The sequence below is a fragment of the Labeo rohita genome, chromosome 6, assembly GCF_022985175.1.
Source record: "Labeo rohita strain BAU-BD-2019 chromosome 6, IGBB_LRoh.1.0, whole genome shotgun sequence".
In the NCBI taxonomy this organism is placed as follows: domain Eukaryota; kingdom Metazoa; phylum Chordata; class Actinopteri; order Cypriniformes; family Cyprinidae; genus Labeo; species Labeo rohita.
Window position 1 is genome coordinate 16,289 of NC_066874.1, and position 24,314 is coordinate 40,602.

The following is a 24,314-nucleotide window of genomic DNA, read 5'->3' on the forward strand; positions in this document are numbered from 1 at the left end:
ACTGTCTTGAGCCAGAACACACAGAGTTCAGGAAGCGCAGACAAGACAAGCGTTTGAGATTAAACAATATTTAAATTGTATTTTTGTAATGAAAATAGCTGATCGTTTCGCTAGATAAGACCCTTCTTCCTCAGCTGGGATCGTTTACAACCGCATTTGTGATCGTTTGAAGCCGCATTTAAATGCATTTTGGAAGTTCAAACTCGGGGCACCATATCAGTCCATTATATGGAGAAAAATCCTGAAATGTTTTCCTCAAAAAACATTTCTGTATGACTGAAGAAAGAAAGACGTGAACATCTTGGATGACAATGCGGTGAGTACACTATCTGTGAATCTTTTTTTTGGAAGTGGACTTATTTAAATGTTTAGAAATGATTAACAGTTGAAAATATTAGAAATTTAGAAAAGTAATCAAAAAGTAATCAAATGTAATAAACTACATTACTTTAATAAAGTAACTGAAAAATTACACAACTTGTCATCTGTAACCTATTACATTCCCAAAGTAACCCTCCCAACACTGGCTGTTCTTCTTAAGAACAAAGTTAATTATAAATCTTTTAAAAAATGGCCACGTGCGAACACGTTTATGACGCCTGTAGTTTGTGCATGATGATGCTAAAGTGTGATCTGAACAAATACACTGGCAAATATTTTTAATGTTTTAATCATTCAGTCTTTCTCTGACATTTTTCTGAACTTTACGATTTTGTGTCACAGATCAACCTGGATGACAACCATTAGTTTCAGAAGTGAGCAGCCCTGCAGGTATAGTTTGATTCCCAATCTGGCAACCACCTCATTGCCAACTGTTTGGATTGCTTGAGAGTCCTAACAGCCTTCCTCCATCTGTGGAACATGTTCCCTGTTTCTGATGCAGAAAACCTAGTTCATGCATTCAGGACCTCGGTTACTGTATTACTGGATTGCTGTAATGCACTATTAGGTGGTTTTCCTGCATCCTCAAAAAAAAATAAAAATAAATAAATTCGCATTTTACCGGGTCAGGAAAATATGATCTTATCACCCTAATGCCACCTGTTAAGTTCTATGTTGATGATAAATAATATTTCTAGGTATATAATAATCAACATTTGAAGTGGATCAAAAACAGTTCATCAAAGTTGTCCCAAGACAAGAACAGATATTGTTTTAGTTTTAGGGCAACTTTGATGAAAGGTTTTGATCCACTTCAAATATTGACTACTATAGGCCCTAAATGGTCTGGCTTCTTTGTATTTAACTGATCTTCTATTGCAGTACATCCCATCACACTCTATAATGTCACTAAATTCTGGACTATTGATGGTACTTCCTCATTACTAGCAATAGTCCAGAATTTAGTGACATTATAAAGTGTGATGGGTTGTCGTGAAATAGAAGATCAGTTAAATACAAAGAAGCCATCAAAAGTCAACTAAAGAAGATAAAGCTTTCTCTCATTTGGCTCCTAAATGCTAGAACAGCCTTCCTGATGATGTTCGGGGCTCAGACACACTCCATGAGGCACAAGGTTTTTGTCCAATACCTCATTACTGATTTTTTTTTTCTGAACAGTCACCAATGGCTTCTTGATTGTAATATTTGTAACATGCAAATGGTGTCACATCACCACATATCAATCATAGTATGATTGATATAATATCAAATATAATCACTACGCAAACCAATTCAGCGCCGTTTTTCCCCACACGTATACGTACCCTTCCTCACTTCATGTTTCTGCTCTGGCTTCGTGTGGCGCATTCGTGGAACTAAACACTGTAGACTATTGATGTTGTTAGCTCCAACGCAATCACGTGATGCATCTCTATGATTAATCGTTACTATAAAACCAATGTGAACTTTGTAACTAGTAGAGCCACATTTAAAACTTTTTTGGCTACTGATCAGATACATTTTCCTCCCAACTTAAGCTTTGGGAAGTGCAGTCCAGACTAATACAGCATTTTGGTCAAACCCTGAACATCAGAGGTGCCCAAACTTGGTCCTGGAGCGCCGGTGTTCTGCAGAGTTTAGCTCCAACTTGCCTCAACACACCTGCTGGGGAGTTTCTAGTATGCCTATTAAGAGCTCTAATAGCTGCTTCAGGTGTGTCTAATTGGGGTTGGAGCTCAACTCTGCAGGACACCGGCCCTCTAGGACTGCGTTTGGGCACCCCTGTTCTACATGACGTCCATCAATGAATCATTCAAATTACACCACACATTAACAGGACTGAGGTCTATTGTTTTGTTCCATCTGTCTGAAGCATACTGACACTTTTCACACAAAACCTAAGGCCTTTTCAAGAGAAAAAAATATAAATTGTTGGATTTCGGCAGGCAGAAGAGGAAGTTAGTTTTGGACTTGATTACCTGCTTATAGTAAATCATTTTATTGGTCACCCCTTTGCATGAGGGCAACTTTAAATGCAAAAGACTTCATATAAACTGATAAATCGTGATGTTCTCTTATTTCTAAAACTGAAACCATTTAAAATTCATGAATAAATCTGTCCACGAAAAAAAAAAACCACACCTAAAATAAACTAAATAAAAATCTACAGTAAATTTTAAAGTTGTATTAAAATGTGACAAACAAATATAACAACAAATATACTTTCAATAATTTCTGACGACGACTCATATAAAGCTACAGTAAAAACACCAGTTTAGTGACCAGGTTTTAATTGAAACATTGGTGCAACATCATTTCAATGTCACATCACAGCATGACCTGTAATGTTCACAATATTTACAAAACTGCTGTTTAGGACATCTTAAAAAAAAATCAAATGAAACAATAAGAAATTATGGACTTTAACAAACTAAGCCTAACAGCCACATCAAAGCTATCAGAAACAAACATAATCAAGTGCACAACATACTTTACAAAGTCGACTGCTGTAAAGTACATACTGGTGAGAAAATATATACTCAGATACGTATTGAAAAAAAAACTGACATCAGAAAGGTTTGTAATACCAGTCAGATACCAATCATAAAATAGCAAGCAAAGAGAATAAAATAAAAACGTACACACGCACACACACGCGCACACGCGCACACACAGGAAATGAAAGAAAAGGACTCAAGAATTGAAATGGAAAATGTTTCGGGCAACACTGAGCACATGAACACAAAATGATTTTGACCTTGAACAGTAAGACTTTGAACACAGAGCCGCAGCATTGCACTGACAACAGAGCCGACTTCACCAGCAGAGACGCACGAGCCGTCCGTCCGACTGAGTCTGTTCACGGGACTTGAACAATTTCACCTCTGGAACGCCACTGCCAACAATATTTGCGCTGATATAGTTCTCAGTTCCGCTGAATGGAAATATTGCACTTCAATTTGTAGTGAAATTTCTGTAAAGATCGGTAACAGGGAGAGAAAACAGCCAATAGCTGCTATTTAATCTGCCCAAGTTTAGAGTTTCAAACAGATGCAAACTGATGAGAGCGTGTTTCACACAGCAATGTGCTGTAAAATCCCACACGTATCTATAGAGTTTACACACGGAAATAATTCGATCAGCTCTTCACATTGAGTTAGTGTTACTGGCAGATTTGCACCGTGCTCCAGTGATTCTGTACAACCTGCCCCGAGCCTGACGCTGACCTCTGACCTGTTCCTACGACCCCTAAACTTTCCCCTCAGTCCTACAGCCGTTTTCTTACCCTTCTGATCGCATGTTCATGAAAGTATAACGGACACGGAGACAAAAACAAACTCAAACTCCTCTCACCGCAGTGACATTTGCCACAAACTCCTCTTAGAATTTAAATCTGAATGATAGCAGGACTTTCCTGAGTCTGTATGAGATTCAACAAATCTACAGCTCATCTGTGTCTTCCCATAATGCAGCACTCAAACGCAACGACACATTATTAACACGCTGCGATGCGCTCGGTGCTTTTTGACCTAGGCTGGCTGATATGTTCCTGCTCTCGGACCGATCCTGACTCCTGACGTGTGGATGCAGCGCCAAAAGACAAAGTTTGCGGTTACTGACAGCATTTTCCCTTTCCCATGTTACTGAGATAAAGTGATTGGTGTTCGGCCGGTCACGTGATCTCATGAGCTCCTGATGCTCTTCATGAGAGCAAGTCTAATTTTATGACATTACTGATTTGACTTGAACTTCCATCATTAAGTGGACAACGGAATGAAGATTTCCAACAGTACTGTTAATTTCTTGACGAGTAAATCGTTAAAAGAGAGAAAATACTGAGTGCAACTCCAAAGGCAAAGAAACACTGTGTTTTAACGGAATAATACTGAAGGGTGTGTGTGTACACGAGTATAAGGCTTTAGCGAGTATGTGCGCAGGGCCGTATTATTATTGCCAAGTTTTACTGAACGTCAAGTAAACAGGGAGTCCAAACATCATTTATAACAAACATTATAAGGCCCCTAGTTTTCCTCTTTGTTGGCCATTACAGTATGAAGCCTCACATACCAGTGCTGTCTAACTTAAATACCACAAAACCACAAAGGAGAGACCAATTTAACCGTATAAAGACAGAAAACACAACAAAATGACAAGGGACAATTAGAAACATATTCATGTAGTAGTGTTTAGTGCTGGAAGACCTGAACTATACATAGAAGCCCACAAGCTCGAGTCAAACCCGCATCTGACCCATTCAGCTGGTGAAGTCCACTCTGACCCACACACACACACACACACACACACACACACACTCAAAATACAACTCAAACTGAAGCTCAGAAAAGTCTCAGATTGACTCTTATTCATTGTAATGTCACAGGGCCTTATGGGCCGACGAGACATTTCTGCTTTGTGTTTTGTACAGCTGAAGATAAAGTGTGCATTGAGTTGGCTTGTACATGTCATTATCCTACAGTATTTACACTTCTTCCCATGTTTTTACCATGAAATTTCTGTATTGTCTATATACACATTGAAAACATATCAGAAATATTTGGACTGTCTGTGTTCTTAAATGCAGTAATTTCTTCCGTTTTTTTTCTTTCTTTCTTTTTTGATATTTTTCCTTGTACACTAGAAAAAAATAGTTCTTCAGCAAGTTGTATTTGCTGCCTTTTCTAATTGGCTGATCCAGCACCTGTCAGTCACTGGATGAGGGCGGGGCCACGATGAGCCGTCTGCTAGAGTGTAGCACCACGATCAGAGAGAGAGGAGGAAAGAAAGAGACACTGATGCCTGACGCTGCTGTTATCTGGAGATCTTCCTCCTCTTGGGTTTGGGCAGTTTGACTTGACGATCCTGGTGAACCTGCAGATCGACAGACAACAGCTTCACTGTATCATCCCTTCATCCAATCAGAACGTGCGTGAGGAGCTCCATGAGGCCTGTGTGTGTGTGTGTGTGTGTGTGTGTGTGTGTGAGAGAAACTCACAGTTCCAGACATCTTGTCCAACTCACTCATGGCCTCATGAATCGCAGCTTCTAGATGATGATTCAGCTTTCCCGCCCTGCGAGAGAGAGACACGAGACGCATTAATAACGCACCTGTAGACACAACAGACGTCGAGCCAAACTGCTGCACAATAACACGAGCGCTCAGAAAAAAACATGAAAGAGCGAGACATTAACGACTTGTACTGTCTTAACCCATGTATTATTGTGCTGCTAGATGAGTCTGGTTCCTCTCAACATCTCACCACCCATGCAGTTTTTCATTGACTGGGGATCAAAGAGATTTCAACGAGATTCCTAGATTTAATGCAAGACTTCCTGGGGCCTGTACCATGATGGTAGTTGAACCAGTTCAGAGTTACAGGATTAGTTTCGAGTTGACAAAACCACACCACTCCAATCTGGCTTTGATGGTACCACAATGCTGATCATCAGCTTTCTTTGTCAACTCAGGCTTCGATCCTGAGTTTGCGGCGCGCGTGCACGTGAATGTGTGACTGGCGAACAGCCAATCACAAGCTTTGGTTAAAGGGTAAAGTTTAAAGGTTTGGCTAAAGGTTAAGAGATCTAAGAATATAATGAATTTAAACGCATTTACAATGAAAAAAGTACTTGTTCATGAAAGAAGACAAATAAAAGAATTTATCTTGCTCGATCAGTGCAGTCACAAGTGAAACTTTAGTTTATATAGTTGGAAATATACAGCTATAGAGATTCAAACGTATGTCACATGTAGTGATTTTTAAAGGAGTATCTATTGATTCTACAGCGTATTTATATTACATACGATCTGCATATATTAACATTAATTAACAAATGATTTATAATAACTGTTAAACTAAAATTGCTTGTGTGTAATGGATTAATACTGAAATAAAAATCATACAATTATATACATCATATAAAATAACTATGTAATTGTCATAAAACCCAGACCTTTTCTTTTTTAGTACTAGTGACCTTTAATTTTAAACAAGAGAAACTGGGGAAGTGACTTTTTTTGCGTCAGACACGTGTCATTTTGCTCACATCTGATTGGTGCCGTTTCAGTTTGAGATCTCTAAACCAGAACATAACCTGTCCCGGAGCAGGTTAGCCGTAGAGTGTAAGTTACTATGACAATGAACGCAGCTAAAAGCCAAGCCACTTTCATGGTACCTAAAGTACTCCAGCATTGATGCAATCTAAACTGAAACTTACCTGGCTAGCCAGCTAATCCGGTTTCACGGTACAGCCCCCAGGTCCCTGACCGAAGGATATTTGTTTATTTGTATTGCCATAACAGCATCTGTGGCTATTTTCATCGATCAAAGTGTATTAAAAGAAACAAACAAACAGTAGTAATGAAAAAAAAAAAAAAAAAAGTGACAACCAACTAACAAACATTATATAAGATTTTTCATTTCAGTATTTGACAAATGTAACATTATTTCTGACTAAGCATTTTTAAAAACATCCATTGAGTACTTTGACTAAAAACGTTTCTGCCTGGTCAAATAACCTTGCAGCAACGAAACGAGCATTTTCTGAAAAGCTGTTTTGAAACGACATGTATTGTGAAAATCACTATGCGATTAAACGTGAATAAATCTTCTTATCCATTTTCTGTGTTTACTGAAGAGAGAATTAAGAAATGTGGAAGCATTACAAAGATGAGCTTGTGCGAGGACGCAGATCTCAGATCGGCTGTACTGTCTGAACAGGTCTGTTATCACGAGAACGTCGACTTACTACTTTACCTGCCCTAAAAGCACGGCTCTGTGGAACACTGGAATCTGTTTGGTCAGTCATGATATTCCTCCATATCAAACCGCTAAAAGGTGATAACACCGGCTCATCCGGGGACCTGAAGTCGGTGCTATACGCTTGCTAGGATCAATTTTTCTTTGTGGAAACTTTACGTTTGGTTAGCTAGTAAAATGTTAACACTCAAATCAGTATTGTGTGTACATGTATTTAATGATGTCATCCTGGTACGCTGGACTCGCTCTCTCGTTTTATACGAATGCACTGTAATAGAATATAACCCAACTAACAAACTGGTAAGATTTTAAAACAGTTTAATCCTAAATCAATATCTTTTATTGGCATCATTACTTATGCAGTAAGTTGCCATACAATAAGTGGTATGACTGTACCGTATCCCTTAAACGTCCATCTAGTTTTAACCTAACACTTGTTAGCAACTGCTTTCTTCACAGAAGCTTTGCGTTCTAATATTTCAACTCAAATCAATATTTTGTGTCTAATTATTTCCTTATGTGACAGTAGCTGTGTAATAAGGGGGATAATGTACATCCAGGTGGTTGTTGACAGAATAAACCCTACAGGACCCCTACGCTTAGCGTCTGCGATAAGACGTACATTATCCCTTACTTAAACAGCATGTAAAAACACACCATTTTCACTTTGGTTCTAGACTGCGTGTTGCACCTTTTCTTCATTTGGGATGAGTTTTGATTCCCCTCCAGCTGGTTTGAGCATCTAACCCAGTGTGTGAGTGTTTCAGGTTTCTTGTGTTACAGAGAAACTTACTTCCTGTTTTTTTTGCTGGCTCTGTCCAGCACCTGAAGATCCTGTGTTAGTGTTTTCAGCTGCTCTGGTTCCACCTAAAAACAGTTCAAACAGCAGGTCTGTTACCACAACAGCAGGTACGGCGGGATCATCTGCAATATTTACTACTTTGACTTAAATCTTCGAGCTCAAAGCCCTGATAATCCAGACAATCACTGACAAGTTTGAGTTCACAGGTTAACACTCGCCCCACCGAAACCACCGAGACAAATCTGCTCTGCGGCAAAATGACATACGAAGCTTCCGCAACACATTTTCACGCTAAATAGTAAGAGACTGACTTTTGCGTTGGGCACCTTCAAGGGCGTACAGACGGGACGTCTCTTACCTTGGCCTGTTCTGACAGTTGCATGCCGGGATTGTGCCCATGCTCTTCTCCCATCAGTTTGTTCGGCCAGGGAGGGAAACCTTTGATGGGCCAGACCAGTTCGCCCACATTGAAGGCCCTGGGTCTGTAGTGCAGCAGCTCGGCCGAGGGAGAGTCGGGGTGCCGCAACTCCTCCTCGCTGCTGAGACTCTTGGTGTCCGAAGGGCTGGGCGCACAGTGTCCGTTAAAGTGCCCGTTGAAGTGAGTGTAGTCTTTGAGCAGCGGCCCTTCCAAGCTGGTGGAGGAGCCGGGCGACTGGTCGTCTCCAATGAGCGGCTCCCCGTAGCCGCCGCGAGGCAGCGTGCCGTTGAGCTGAGCGCAGCGCTCCGTCGGCTCCAGCCGCTCTCTCACGCGATGGTTAAACCGCAGGCTAGCGTTGTTGTCGTCCGTCTGTGCGTCGGAGGGCTCGTGGGTATGCGTCTCCGGCGGACACTCCATGGCGGTTTTTCTCTCTCCTTTGCTACTGCACGGACTGCTGTGCACCTGGGTGGAGCACTCCAGAAACTCCTCGCCTCTCCAGTGAGCGTGGTTGGGCTCGTCCCATTGCGGGCGCGGCGTGGCGGCGCTAGGCGAGCGGAAATACTCGTGCGCGTCCGCGCCGTCGGGCGTGTTCTTGCCGTGCTCGGAGCTTCTGCGCGTGCGGTTGGGTGGCGGTCGGACACGCAGGGGCTGCGACGGGGGCTCCGTCCCCTCGGAGCCGCGCGGGGCGTGAATGACCGCGTTGACGGCGTGAGGTAGGCTGAGCGGCTGGCCGATGGAGGCGGTGAAGGCACTCATGGCGCTGAGCGCGGGGACGGGGCTCGCCTGCGTGCTGCCGCTCGCGCCGGCGGTAATGGTTACGTGCACGCCTTTGCCGGCGGCGTCCACCACCGCTCTGTAGATCGCATCCACCGACTCCACCGAACTCTGGCCTCCGGACGCTCCCGCCATGGAAACCTCACCCTGCCCCTGCAGCTTCTGCGGAGCCTCTCGGTACAGGCCTGCGTCTCCAGAATGAGAGGTCATAGCAGGCTGGCCGCCGTCAGGCATGCAGCCCTGAACAAACAGCAGAAAACACACAAACAAAAGTATGTCATTTAGAGCAGGTTAGCTACAGTCAAAGAAAGGACTCGTTCTACTGGACTGAGTGAGTCACCTGATAATCCTGGTACAGGCAAGGCAAGCTGTTGGAGTTGGGAACGTTACTGTCTGTAAAAGGAGCCGTTGCAAAGGAATGTCCCTGGCTCGGATAAGCGGAGACCCCGTGCATGCCCTGCAGAGCCGGGTGCAGCTGCTGCTGCTGGTGGTGGTGATGATGATGATGGTGGTACACGTGCCCTGCGGCCGCCATCACGCCGCCCATCTGAGGAGTGTTGCCGATGCTGCAGCTCAGCGACGCCGCATCACCTGTTAGCAAGAGCACAACGGCGTCACCGGTCGCGTCCCCAAATATGACTATACCGTCTGGACTGGTTAGCACATAGGACGTAAAACATACAAAAGAATGCAAAAAACTAAAATACCTTAATCAGAAGAAATGTCAAACTAAAGAAATGACTTATTCTGTCATATTCAGCTCTGCATTTTCAGTGTGCTCCTACAAACAGTATGTGTCAAAACCCCAGCACTCCACTACGACCCGCTCCGTCCAGAGGATTAAAACTGGAATTGTTGCGATTGTTGTTAGCACCAACAACCTTGTGGGCAGCGCACCGACATACGGCGCCGTTGTGCTGCGGTCGTCCCGAGTTCGAATCCCAGCCCAAGGACTTTTCCCGATCCCGCCCCTCTCTCTCCCACTTCGCTTCCTGTCACCTCTCCACTGTCGTATCATAATAAAGGCAAAAATGCCAAAAATAATTTGTTGGGGAAAAAAAATTAATCAGATTGTTGAAAAATTCCCTTATTACCAAATTTACCCTCATTTTAGAGAGCAGGATTACTTTTTTTTTTTATGGCAAAAAAAAAAAAAAATGCATTGTTTAAAAACTATAACCACGGGATGCAAAACAATATTATAGTGTTAGCATAAGACTAGTGTGAACGAATCAACTACTAATCTTCTAACATTAATTGTCAAAATTTACACGTCATGCTAATAAAGACGGGGAAAAAAAAAAAAAAAAAAAAAAAAAAAAAAGCAGCCACATGTAAGCAACACGTACATTGCAGACATTTCATTACATCCTTTTCTGAATAGTCCTAAAAGTGTGAGATCAAACACACCCGACAAACATGATCTCGCTCTCCAGGATCATCAGGAAACGACTGGCGAGTCTGATCAGGCTGGACGTCGAGGGCCAGAGCCGAGACGAGTAGCTGAAGTTTATTAAACTCAGCATGTTTATTGTGAGAATGTGTCGTTTGCTGGACTGCAGATCAGTGTGTCAAATCCGGTGCTGGATGATAAACGGTGTGTGCGGCACAAAGAACGTTTACACACGTTGTGTGTTTGTGTGCTGCGTTTAAAGGTTTAATCAAGCTTAAACTACACACTGAACTCCAGCACATCCACCGAAATGAGACGCATGTGCGATAGCAGTCGTGTCGTGTTGCATAATGAACGCTGTGTGTGTCACAGAATGACGGCCTGTGCGGACAGTGTGTGTGATCTACTGTTGCCAGCGGCTTCTGGGGAGGTTGCCATGGAGACAGCAGTGCGATGACTGGTAGTGCTTTTCAAGGTATGATTCACACACACACACACACACGATTGAACAGGTCAGGGAAGATGATGTGTGTGCACAGGGTATAACACACAGGTTTTTAAGCGTGTGAGTGCAATTGCTCTAGCCAAGAAAATGGAAACAGGCTCGAAGCAAAACATGCTAACCCTGCATCATGCTAACCCTGCATCAAAAAAAAAAATGTACACATGCACACAGGCCTTTTTTTCCCCTTTTTTTCTTACAGTATAACAAATTATCGAATTTGGATTGTAAGTGTGATTATGACAACAGTCATTATTATTATGACACATTTACGATGAACTGACAGCAGGTAATCTTCTCTCCAATGTAATTAGTTTGGATAGATTGACTTAATGACTGAGATTGAACACTCTTTTCAAATGTCCAACAAGCCAAGAGAAACTTAAAATCATGTGAGCTGGGGTGGGCGATACCACAAAAAAAACAAACAAAAAAAAAAAACATACATTACCATACGAGTATGTTTATTTCAGTATAATGATAGTAAAATTATGTTTGGAATAAGGATGTCACAATGCCAGCATCTTAAATGGCAGTGAAATGTCACAATTCTCAATACCAATATTTGTTAGATTTTGGATTAACATTAGGTCTAACAAGTGCCAACAGAGACACAAGTGCTCGATGTTCTCCTCACCTGTGTCAGTCATGGGCTGCGAGCAGCCGGCATCGGCGCCGCCGGGCAGCATGCAGTTGACGTTCGGCTGGACGCGCTGCTGAAAGCGAGCGCTCGCGCGTCCCATCACGTGGTTTCCGAGAGGAAGCGGCCCGCTTTGGTTTACGGGTCCGCAGTTTCCCATCACTGTCGCCTGCATCTGGTTCATCATGCCCGGGTACTGGCCCTGGGCCGCGTGTGCCGTAGACTCCGCGCTGGGGCAGAGCATGGCCTCGGTCTGGCCGTGCAGCCGCTGCTGGACCTGCGCGTTCGGAGGCCCCGCCCCGGACGCCATGCCCCCGTCGCCAAAGTGCGCGCGGCCAGGACTCGCGAGGCTTGGGTTTCTGCCCCGGGCCATGTGGGAGCTGTGGTTGCTCAGAGACTGGAGCAACTGAGCCATCGACGTATTGGAGGGCAGTCGGGAGGTTTTTCTCATTTGCTCGGCGGAAGGACAGGGCGTCCTCATGCCGGTCATGTTGAAGAAAGCGTTGTCGTGGTTGGCAGCGTTTGGAGGATGCTTGCGCTTGCGGAGAGGGTCGCGCTGCTGCGCCATGAGCTTGTCCCGAAGAGCCGCACGTCCGCTCTGGCCCTCGCCGCCGGGCATCATCATGGCAGGGTTGGGTGGCAACATGGGATTTAGAGTATTGTGGCCTTCGACAGGCCTGCCGGCATCCGGGCAAGAGAGCCCCCCGGCAGGCGCCCCCGCGCTCGCCCCCACCCCTCCCGCGCAAGCGCCGCCGCCCCCAAGCTTGTTTTGATTTGCTAGCTGTGCTTTGGCGGCCGCTGAGAGGAGACTGCTGGCAGGGAAAGAGGCAGCGTTGTGTTGGTTAAGGATCTGGTTCAGTGGCATTCCCAACAGGCCCGGGTGCTCCTTCTGCGGGGCGGCGCCGCCCGAGGCGGGCGGATACATGGGGTTGTGCTGACCGCTCATCCCGGCCAGCAGCTGGCTGGGCATTTCTTTGTACTGGTGAAGACCGTCCGCTTTGCCAGACGGGCTGGAAGGCAAAGCGGGTCGGGGCGAACTCATGGAGGACCTGGGCGAGCGCGGCGGCACCTTCATACTGCCGCACGGCGGAACGGCAAAGCTCCCCTGTTCGGAGGAGGTGGACGAGGAGCGGGAGCGTTGCGGAGACACCTCCATGCGGCCCAAGGCGGGCCCAGACATGTGCACGGGAGAGGTGACGGGCGACGGGGAGATGGAGGCAGCCGCACCGTGCTGAGTCCTCTGCATGTGACCCACCGGCCCCGGCTTCACCGTGGGCAAAGGCAGGTTGCTCGGCAGCGGGACGATGGCGGGAGGGATGTTTACATTCATCATTGGTACCTGAGAGTGGGCGCTGGGCTGGAAAGCGGAGGGGTTGGGTTTACTGGGAATCGGATCCAGGATGCCAAGAGGGTCTTTCTCGGAGCTCAGCTGCTTATTCTGCAGCGCGCAGGGAGGCGGCAGCGGCGGGGCGGGAGCCGACGGGGCCTTGTGGTGAAACACGGTCCTGCTCGAGTCCATGCTGGGCGGGTAGTTGCACAGGGGCTTTTTCATGATGGGGCTCTTGTTGGGGACTGGGGGGGACAGAGGCATGTTAGTCCTTCCAGCCATGACGCAGGACGACTGGGCGGCGGGCGAGCCGTGCATCATGACCCCAGGAGAAGACAAAGGGATACGGCTGTTGCCGTGCATGGCGCCGGGACTGCCGGTCCCCTGGAAGCCGCAGGGGTTGTTGCGCACAAAGCCGTCGGGACTGCCGATAGCGTCTGTTCGTGGGGACAGAGACCCGTCCCCGAAAGCTTGCGAGGGAGGGCTCAGCATGCCTCCGTGCCCGCCGCGGTACGGGGACTTGGGCCCCGGCTCACCGCTGGCCAGCCTCTGCCGTGAGTACGCAGGGAAAACGTCCTGCTGCTGCGGGCCGCACAGATCCGGAGAGAAGTGCCGCTGCCCCGCCGCCATCATCGCCTTGAACGGGTTCTTACATTCTGGCTGGCCCTCGTGGGTCTTATTCCTTATTGCTCGAGGCTGTGCGGTAGGGGTCACGGAGGTCACACCTACAGGAAGAGAGAGAGCTGCTGTCAGTCATTTTGGGTGCAGAAAGGGACACTACCGCAAGTTTAGTGCAGGGTTTTCTTAACGAGTGCATACGAGGCTCTAAAGGTTCGTGCTAGAATCGCCCTGGGTTCCTGAGCTGGTCACTGGTCAGTTATTTGCCATAAAAAGTCATGCTGTGGCATTTGTTATATTTATCAACAGGTTGACATTACTTCATTTACATTCATCAAATAATGGGGGGTTGGTAACACATGCACAAGTTTAAAAAGGAGGAGAGATCAATGATTCATCACTTCTCCATAAACGTTCAGAGAAATGCTCTTCTGTCGTCAGATAAGGGGCCATACTTGTGCCTCCACCGGGACTGGTGAGCGTCAGGGAAGGAGGCGGCAGCTCCATGCTCTTATGCAGCGTCGCCACTGCGATCAGCTTTCTCTTGTGGATGCAAAGCTTCGTAACATCCTCGTCGGCCTTCACATCCTCCGCAGTCCTCTGCTTCACCACCGCACCAGGATCAAAATTGAAAACCTGAGAAAACAGAAATTTCAGACCAAGACCCGAGCATCGGCATTAAGTCACCGTTAGCGTTGTTTATTTGACGTGATATTTAGGGGTGAGTACATCTCAAAGACACCACACAGGAAGTTAACCTCACATCCAAACCGGTACTTTGCCTATGACACGAGCTATATGTCGAAATAAGCAGCATTTATGAAACAGCAGACATAAAATACCCAGATGGCCTACAGTTCCTGCTGAAATTTTGAACCATGAAGCCTGTGAACACTTCACTATCACATGAGCTCACGGAGAACCATCCTATACGGCAGGGAACGTTAACATTACAGGTCACATTATAATGCCAACATGGCATGTCCAAAATACACCAGAGCCAAACGAACAGGTGTCAGGATGTCTTTCAACTGTTTAACTTAAACATTTACACTAATTCCTATTACATAAATTAAATAAGTACAGACTGTCGGCATCAGCCCTGAGCGACTGTAATGAAACCGACTGATCAAAGTCTCCTTGTGGTAAATCTTTCCTTCAGAGACCGTTATTAATTTCTTGTGTTTTTGACACTTTTGGCATGACGCATAACTACAATATATTCACAATGAGAATTCTTAGTTGCTGGATACTTAAAAACAACGCAGAGACTCATATATATACACGTACACATATTCATATATATTTATGCATTTATCTCCTTTCAGAATTGATTTTTCATGCGGATACATAACACTGACCAGAGCATGAGCCCTGAAGCTCGGACCTAAAATAATCATTTACACTGTGCAATTCATGGCACACTATGATTGGATCTGAATCATTCATGCTGTGTTCCAGAGCTCTGAAATGTGCGAGATCAAATTTGACACGGTCGCATTCGTGCGAGCGCACGGTCTGGTCTGCTCCGCTCCATACGGCGCGCTCTGCAGAGCCGCAATAGAAGTCACATTTCTCTGATCACGTGATGAGACTGAGAGACGCTTTCAGCGAGCTCTTCGGTTATAAAGCCTGGTTATACTCGCCGAGTCAGCACGATTGACAAAGAATGACACGAATACTGAAGAAACAATGGCGGACGATTTGGTTTTCAAACGAAATGTAAAAGTGAAGTAAAACTGCTGCTTCTTAAACCAGAGAAGGTGACCATGTTGTTTTTTCCCCAAGACAACCAATAAGCACCGACAGCCAATTTAATTTTACTTTTCTTTTTGTTTATTTTGAAAAGCCTGTTATCTTTGCTGTTCACCTCATAGAGGCTTTCTTTTAATTTTTTTTTACTTATTTGATTCCACTGTGTTTGCTGAACTTTCTGTATTTTATTAGTCAATATACAATACAGCACGTGGTGTATGACATGCCTCGTCTTATTCGATTTTGTTAATAAACATACATTTTAGATTATATAAGCTATTTTGTCATTGTACCCTACTGTTTTATTGTTCCTTTCATTAACAACAACAATGAATCCATCTTTCAAGCCTTTGTTTTAGTCATCATATCCATCAAATCCAGTTCAGTGTAGGGAAGGTAACGAATATCATTAAAGATTTTTCATACTTTATCCAAATATACATTTGTTTGTGCAAACTGCAGGCATGTATTCCTTTTTAATTTCTGAATTTATGCACTACAAGGACCTTGTGTGAACCCTGTTAATAGTCTATAAACTGCATTGCAGAATAAAATTTTAAAAAATATATAAAACACAGCAAAACACTGTTTAAACAAACACTGATGTGCACGAATAGCCGAATATTTAAATATCTGTAATTATTATTTGAAAAATAAAAACACTGTTCAAATTTTACCATGTGTGGCTTTGCTGGCCGTAAATGCTGGGAATCCATGATAAATCCTAAGCACGCAAACTAAAAGTCAGTTTTAACTAAACCCTCTTGGTGGCGCTCTGGAGCGTGTTAGCAAGTTGATTGTATTTGATCACAGAATGTTGTCATCTGCTCCGCAAAGTTAGGAATTACTTTGATCAAATGAAACATTGAAACTGAGTTATCATAATATCACCACCACAATGAGAAATCACATGAAACCCTAACAGCAGTCGACTGAGGAAAGACAACTGTCCGTCACTGCATTCACGACTGCAGCCGTACCCCGGGTGAGTCGAGAACTCATCACTGATTTTTCGGCATCCGATCTGAGCCGTTTTCAAATGTGGTTTTAAATCAGATACATATCCGATATCTGGACATCCGACCTACGTCTAAACACGCATATCCGATTCTCTGTGTCAGTTAAGTCATTTGTTCCACGACGGATCGCGTTGAACGTCATAATCTGCGTTTGCGAGACACGCCTCGGCAAAAGTATACCGAATAACAAATGATTAAACAAAGAAAGCGAAAGCGCTCGCGTAGACACTCAAAGCTAGTCTTGTTTACGCAAAATGTTGTACCATTTCCTTCTCGTCAAAAAGGAGTCGACTTGGTTTCACCACTCCTGCCTGTCCTGCCTGGCTATCGTATGTGCGCTATTATTTCCAATTTTACTTTCACTTTAGAACGAACACGTACAGCAAAGAGGGGAGACGATTTTTATAAACATGACACAGTACCCTATAGCATTAACATAAAAAAAGAGCTTGTAACCCTATTAAAGCACGGGATGAAATACAGTGATTGAGTCTGGTAAATGGTGAATTAGCTGTCGTCATCAAAGCTCGTGCAGCCAGTCGCGCTGGAGAAACCGATGTAGAAAGCATTAACGCCGTCCTTATGACGGCAGCATTAAAAAGCCGCTTTCGCTTTATTTATTTATTTGCTGTCGGGTACTTTTGCAGACTTTGGAAAATATGAATAAGCAAAAGTCCATCCAGAATTCGAGGGTCAGTCGTTGCGCTCATGATCGTGAAAGCCAGTGGAATGATTTTATGCTGGAGATTAGTGTAAACACAGACATCGGATACGAGGCGTGTCTAAAGTGAACGTAAACAGGCGGGCCAAAACAAAAAAAAATAAATAAATAAAAATAAAAATCGGATAGGGCGAAGAGATCGCATGTGTGCATTCAGACTTGCAGTGTAAACGCAGCCTTTGTGTCTCTGGAACCCTCGTTCTTATTGTTATCAGACTGAGGAGTCGAGGTCTTCACAAAGGACCCGGGACCCGTACGGGTTTGGGTCTATATTTTAAATGGTCAGCCGGGTCCGGGTCGGGTCCCAATCTATTGCCTCGGGTCCCGGGTCTGTTTAACATTTGTGTGTAATACCCGAATCGATCAATTAAACACGCACGATGGTGCAGCGCAGGATATACGCAGGTATGCGGCATACCCGCTTCAGTCGGCTTTGTGTATACCCACTTCTGAATCCACTCTGATGCGCATCGCTCAGTAGTGTCTTGCATTAGCCAAAATCATGACAGTCCACCACATGATATCTAATCCAACTGCACATGAATAAACGCAAATGCTCCATAAAAGCAAGACTAGCTTCCTTTGAAATATGACTGAGCCTGCACCCGCTTCGTCCTGCTTTGTGAAAGAAATGCCGCCTGCGTGCGCGAGAGCATGTCGGGGGGAGGCGCGCAGAATGGGTAACATGATGATTAATTGTTGATTACTAGGGGTGTGACGAGACGAGACGATTTTTAAACTTTTCTTAAGAAATCCTCAGTGATGAAAAATATAGGGAAAATAGTCATTTATTCAACTGAAAAAGACAAAATGCAAAAATAAAAAAAATTAGGTGCATTTTGAACTTTATGAAATTAAACTTCCATTTTAATGAATTATATGCAGCAACAAACAACATTTAAACAAGAGCTTCAGGATTCTGGATAAATTGAGAATCCCAGTTGTTTTTAATCAGCTGGAGACCATGATTCTCTCACGATTCTGGAGAAAAAAAAGATTAGAAAACTAAACAGAATAATGTAATTTACTAGTGGTTCTGACAAACTGTTCATTGCTTAAGTCTTTTAAAAACATATATTCATTTAAACAAAATAAATAAATAAATAAATAAAAAAACATTCAATGAAGGAGTCAGTGTCTCCCTTCATTCAGACTTGCTTGACTATTAAAATCTCCTGAATAAATGATTCAATGACATACTTTTTTTAAACTGGCACTTGTCGCCACCTCCTGGAGGAAGAGGATAAGCTCTAAGTTACAATACATACAAGTGTTAAGATACTTTCGTTTTACTTACTGTAGACAATAAGTGCTTATACCCAAACTATAAACTTTTATCCCAGTACTTCTGTTATTTAAATGTCTGTAACACAGAAATAATGATTATAATGAGGTTGAAAACACTGTTTGTGTTGCTCTTTCTGCGTTCACATTTACCCCGACCCTCTGATTCATTAACATGGACGGCGACAAAACCTGCTTCTCACGCTCCTCTGACACTCGCGATGTGAAACAGTCCTAGTAGTCATAGCTAAATCGTTGTCATTAGGAATAAGATCGTGTGGGTGTTTGAATCGAGATCTTGATATTTAAGGATTAATCGTGCAGCTCTAATGTAAACACTGCAAAATGTTCTGGGAGTATATCGTCACGAGGTCTCGCGAGACACATCGTATCTCGTCACATCCCTACTGATTACTAATTTGAATCAGTACATTATAACGACAGCAATACCTTAAATAAATGACGAGTATACCCACTTCTCCAGACACCACTGCGCACGCAGTAAAGTGTAACACACATCTTGTTCTGTGCATTTAACAAAAAAAAAAAAAAAATTGCTCTGAGCTGGAATAATGAATAGATTAAGAAGGTTCTTTTGCTCGGCAAGAGAGAGGAACAGCCTAACATGGACAGAAATGTGTCAAGGAGGATCGATCGCAATCAGAGCTACTAACAGTAGGTAAGTCAAAAAGGTTTTTTTTACGCAACTTGTTCATTGACTTGTTAACAGCAGTTTGCTGTGCGATATGTGCCGACCGGGCGCAGTCGGATCTGTGTCTTCCCAGCTGGGTTCGGGTCCAATTTACGAGTAACGGTCGGGTCCGTGTCGGTTCCGGGTAGTCAATTTAAGGCACTTCTCAGGTCTGCACGGGTTCGGGTCCCACTTTCAAATTAAATACGGTGCTCGTCAATGCCAAAATAATTACAGAACGGAGCATGAGCTTAACATTGAAATAAAGCGAGGATGGAAGCTGCAAATCATTTAATATTAGTCAACTGTTTTATGACAGAAATGTTAATTGACTGACAGCTATATCCAGTGATGGAAACTACTCTACTCTTTTTCTCATATATGGCCATTTTAAGAGAGAGAGTGAGATTACAGCGGTGTGTGGATATAATGTAGTGATTCAGTATCAATTAAAAGAAGTCACAGGGCAGTGTTTGAAAACAAGTTTCTGTGCTCCTGAATGTTTCTGTGTGTGACTGATGTGTGTGTGTGTGTGTGTGTGTGTGTGTGTCAATTAAAGCAGCGCATTAACACAGATCGGTCATTAAGCTGAACGGTGGTTTTAAATGCACAACTGGCCTTGTCACACACATAGAGTGATGTTCAGTAGGGTCACACTGCAAATCTTTTATTCAAAGTCTAATTTAAACATTAAATTAAAGAAACTTTTGAAAAGTTAAAAACAATTTAGGAAAAAATGCTTCAGAAACTACTTGCATGACAATATAGATTTTTATCTGAACATTTAAAAAAAACCTAGTACAGCATACATTTAAAAAAAAGAGAGGGGTGTTGCGTTGTTACAGTGGTTAACCAGAAAAATTAGAAATGGCACTTCATGCCCAAAAGGTTGCTGACCCATGCCTAATCATAAACTAGTTCAAAGAGTTGATTATTAAAAAAATAACATCTCTCATTAAACATATTTAAAATCCTGTCTCTACTTTTTTCTTTTTTTAAAATCACTAAACGCCAAATGATTCCTTAAGAGAGCATCTGAATGAACTGAATTTCAAATTGATTCAGTTCATTTTCCAAAACAAACAAACAAAAAAGGATTCAAAAGAGTGATTCACTGCAATCGCCAGTTCTGATTTAAGCAAGTGACAAAAATGTATACTGACGAATTCGCAGGCACAACGTTGTTTTATAGGTCAGTTGGAGAGGTGTGATCCTCTGAACGAACACATGAAATGGTCAGGACGCGCAGAATGATCTCTTACAACGATTATGATGATCTCACTCCACATACAGCACAGTGATTTATTCTCCACTATTATCACTGACAATGTACAATGTGAAGTTTGTAAAGATGTCCAGATTGTACTGTTTATGAAACAGGCAGCATAAAGTGCGAGTACTGACCTTGGGGAGGATGAGAGGACACTCCAGACCACATTTACAGGTGCCGTCGGTCAGCAGGTACGACTTCACCTGCTCAAGGCAGGACAGCACTGATCCACTCGGACTACAAACACACACACCCCAAATAATCACATTTACAATAAAGACATCAGTCTACAAAAATAATGTTACAAATAGTTGCCTGGGTCCGGACAGCTACATGAAACGACATGCCGCACACCGGAACACTCCCGACGAGAGCAGTTGGGTTGGGGCTGGTAACTTATCAGAAGCCGCTGCGTCTCCCTGACGTAAGTGATGCGAGCGACGCGCTGAACATCTGATGTTGATCTACAACGCAGTTTTTCTCCCTACTTTTTGCAGCAAAGCGCACACTGAAACTCTCCTCAGATTAAACCATCAGTACGAGAACGGGACCGAATCGCAGCGCGTCTCTGTGTTTTTGTGCCGGCTGCAGCGAGTGCTGTTTGTCACCGATACGGAGAAACGGCTAAATAATCGTCGACGAAAACATTTTTAACACAAATCATGCAGAAAAGTGATTCAAGGCTGTTAAGAAATATTTACAGACGTTCATTTTAGCGGGCGAGGCGAGAACTAATCCGGACCCTGGCGACGCGTGTTCAGACGGAGAACGTCCATACCTGATATAAAGGACACCCGTGGCCTCCACCTTGCGCTGCCAGCCGATGGGCACCTGGGCGAGCTGACCTCTGCCCTCGAAGCCCTCCCGTTCTTTTCCTCCATTCATTTTTATGGACCGGTTCAAAACTCCTCGCGAGAGATCACGCGCTCTTCTCTGTCCCGACACAATGTCTCATTCTGACGCTCAGAAGAGGGAAGACGGAGCACAACTTTCCTGAAAGCGGAGAGGATCTGCGGGCCGGACCGCGGCGAGACGGGCTCACAGCGCAGCCCAGAGAAAGGGCCTCATTACTTTGCCACTCAACGCAGACAGGAACTCCGCTGCTAGCGTCTGACCAATCAAAGCCATGAGAAAGAAGTCCGAAAGCGCTTCTGATCTGGACATAAAAGCACCTCAAATGACTGGACACATGGAAGGAGTTGCAGCTCCCAGCAGGCGGAGGGACCCGCGGGTCCGGGTCAGGCGTCGCGTCTTTACAGCGGACAGCGCGTGCCACGATCTTCAGATGTTCTGCTCATCGTGGACCGTTTAGCGGCAGCTCTCGCAAACTCATGGTTCCTAAAGAGAGAAAGAGAACGTTATAATCCCAACACTTCTGGACGTTTGAGAGACGTGAACACTCACAGAGTCGAGATCAGAGCTGTCGTCCACAATCGCTGTCCTGATCCTTTACAGTCGGCCCGACACAATAGCGCGTCGTTCACGGCAAACCTTTATTATACAACACCTGCGATGCGTGGCTACTCGACAAATAATGTAATAAATGCCGTAACGTTCTGTAAATGGAAGATTTCACCCAAATGCTGCTGCTAGTTGAACACTGATCACACCCCTAAAACTTCAAACCGAAACAGGAACACAGTGTCCTTTAGTCAAATGTTAAAATTAAAAATGCAACAAACTTTTAATTACAATGTCAAATGAAAAATAGCAAATCAAATTAGCCTGCAGAATTACTTTAGTAGACGTGTTCATACTCTCACTGGTCATGGGGTCAATCAGTCGTCATCAAATCATTCGCAAAGAGAATACAAGGACACATTTCTTAAACTCCTGCCTCGAGTAGAGATTCTCTCACGCACAAGCACCACTTTTATCAAAATATCACCTGATAATTCTGATTTCTCATTAAATTACTTGTAAATAAAAGGTAGATGTTACAATAAATGTCTTGTGTCATGCTTATTTACTTTATGAAGCGTTTTATCATATTGTTTTGATGTACTTTATCCACTAAAGGTAAATCATCAAACGCTCTTCAGTCGATCAATGTACAGTGACCTGCATATATATATGTATATGTGTGTGTGTGTATGTATCCCCTAAACAACACACAGGTGAGCCCTAATTGGTCAGCACTGTGACTGACAGCTGAAAGATGAAATCAGAAACATGCAGATGCTACACAGCAGACCTTTATAACGTGAAGGCGTCAGCACAGGTTCGAGGCGCGCTCTTAATTTTAGCATTATTACAAGAAACATCATGGAAGAATTTCAGTGATCTCAATAAGGGCTCCTCTATTCTGAAACACAAACATCAAGAACCGAGACGTGTATCACGCTAGGCATTCTGGGATAGGTGAGCATATGAGATCTGAATTCACTCCTGAGCGCCAGCAGTGTGAACAAGTGCGAGTCCAGATCAAGCAACACTCACAGCTGGACCGACAGAGAGAAAGCCGGACTACAAGACGACCAGCAAAGCCGAGATCACTGTGTCACTGTGCTGCTGACTCACTACAGGACTGAATGAGCAGCGCACACACACACACACACATACACACACACACACACAGAGCAAATGAATGATAAAACACCGGAGACATTACAGTGTGATCGCACACACAGAGTCCAGCTGTTCCGCCGTGACCTTAAAGAGGTCAGAGGTCACAGACTGCAGTGTGTACTGACTGATACGACAACATCAACACGACCATCAGCTCACAAACCACCGCAACTATTCACAAGCGGAACGACAGCAGGACACGCGACATCAGACGGACAGAACGTCTTGATCGTTACACGAGTGTCGTATGAGGCCCATCAGGTCAGTGTGTGTGTGTGTGTGTGTGTGTGTGTGTGTTTGACACACTCCAGGTGCTCCCCACCTGTCAATATCATGACAGGATGAATGTGTCTCTTCATAAGGTGTTTCCCATAATGCCTGTCACATTCTTCCACCAACTGACAGCTATAAAGGCTGTGTTAAGCTGCTGAGAGGTGAATTCTGACTGATTTATGAGTGACAGTCAAACCGACTGGAAAATAACGTGAGTTTCGGATCTGATCAGATGGATTCACTGCAGAAGATGATTGATCAAACTGGTCAAACAGTAAGCGTCAGATACACGTGCTGCTCACACTCGTGTGTGTTCGTGAGTACGGTGACAAACATCAGCTCTATCACGTTCACAGTCACTCATTTCTGCATGTAATACTGCCAACACAAACCCAGTGCAGATAAATGAGCTGCTGGGCCACTGCTAAAGCTAAAGCTAGCCACAGATGAAGATGAAGCGCATCAGAGCCGCACACGGGAGCGAGTCGCGGTTCAGATTAGTCGCTTCGGCTCGGCTCGGTTCGGGATGAAGCTCTGGGCTCATTATGGCTGCGGGTGAATCCGAGCGCACGCACGCACACGCGCGCGTGCACACACACACACACACACACACACACACACACACACACACATACATACGTACGTACGTACGTACACATACATACAGACAGAGACACACACACACACACACACACACACACACACACACACACACACACAGAGAGAGAGAGAGAGAGAGAGAGAGCTAACTGCTAACCGAAACAACACACGCGCAACAAACACACAATCGCACGCACAAAAACTCACGCGCCGCACGCACGTACCTGCTCGCGTGCGGGCCGGAAACACTCTTGCAGCGGATTTACACTCAAATGTGTCGCCGCGGCCGAAGCGCAGCAGCAGCGGCTCAATCTACCTCATAACACCCGCCACACGCCGCATTTCTGTCGGCTGGAAGCTCCCGGGACGATAATAACGGAGGAGGAGTCCGCTCGGGGTTGTTTCACATCGACTCTCGCCGTTTAAAAATAAAAACAAAACGGCCAAAAGCATCAACACATCCGCTGCTCTTCTGCGCTCGGGATGGAAAGATGGAGCTCCGCTGTGCGCATGCGCCCCTGAC

The 24,314-nt window shown here is 44.5% G+C and overlaps 1 protein-coding gene across 2 annotated transcripts; it reads right to left on the bottom strand.

The window, feature by feature from the left end:
* Positions 1 to 2,655: 2,655 nt before the first annotated feature.
* On the bottom strand, positions 2,656 to 24,298 carry LOC127166647 (methyl-CpG-binding domain protein 5-like). 2 transcript variants are annotated; one of them, XM_051112087.1, is made up of 10 exons: positions 24,108 to 24,298; positions 21,129 to 21,688; positions 20,485 to 20,587; positions 14,066 to 14,246; positions 11,663 to 13,717; positions 9,471 to 9,721; positions 8,297 to 9,370; positions 7,930 to 8,003; positions 5,375 to 5,450; positions 2,656 to 5,250 (listed from the first exon to the last, which is right to left on the bottom strand). In XM_051112087.1, the coding sequence occupies exons 2-10, from the start codon at positions 21,233 to 21,235 to the stop codon at positions 5,191 to 5,193; spliced, it is 3,981 nt and encodes a 1,326-aa protein (XP_050968044.1). In that variant the 5' UTR covers positions 21,236 to 21,688; positions 24,108 to 24,298; the 3' UTR covers positions 2,656 to 5,190. The 2 variants fall into 2 exon arrangements, with proteins under 2 accessions (XP_050968044.1, XP_050968043.1); XM_051112086.1 differs by having other exon boundaries at positions 24,016 to 24,298.
* Positions 24,299 to 24,314: the final 16 nt, after the last annotated feature.

Bases quoted from the DNA above. Each gene is read 5' to 3' on its own strand.
- LOC127166647 (XM_051112087.1), bottom strand. From the start codon at position 21,235: ATGAATGGAGGAAAAGAACGGGAGGGCTTCGAGGGCAGAGGTCAGCTC. The intron at 5,451-7,929 runs GTAAGTTTCTCT...TCTCTCTCGCAG, and splicing joins GCCAGCAAAAAAAACAGGAA to GGCGGGAAAGCTGAATCATC. The intron at 5,251-5,374 runs GTGAGTTTCTCT...GTCGATCTGCAG, and splicing joins TGGACAAGATGTCTGGAACT to GTTCACCAGGATCGTCAAGT.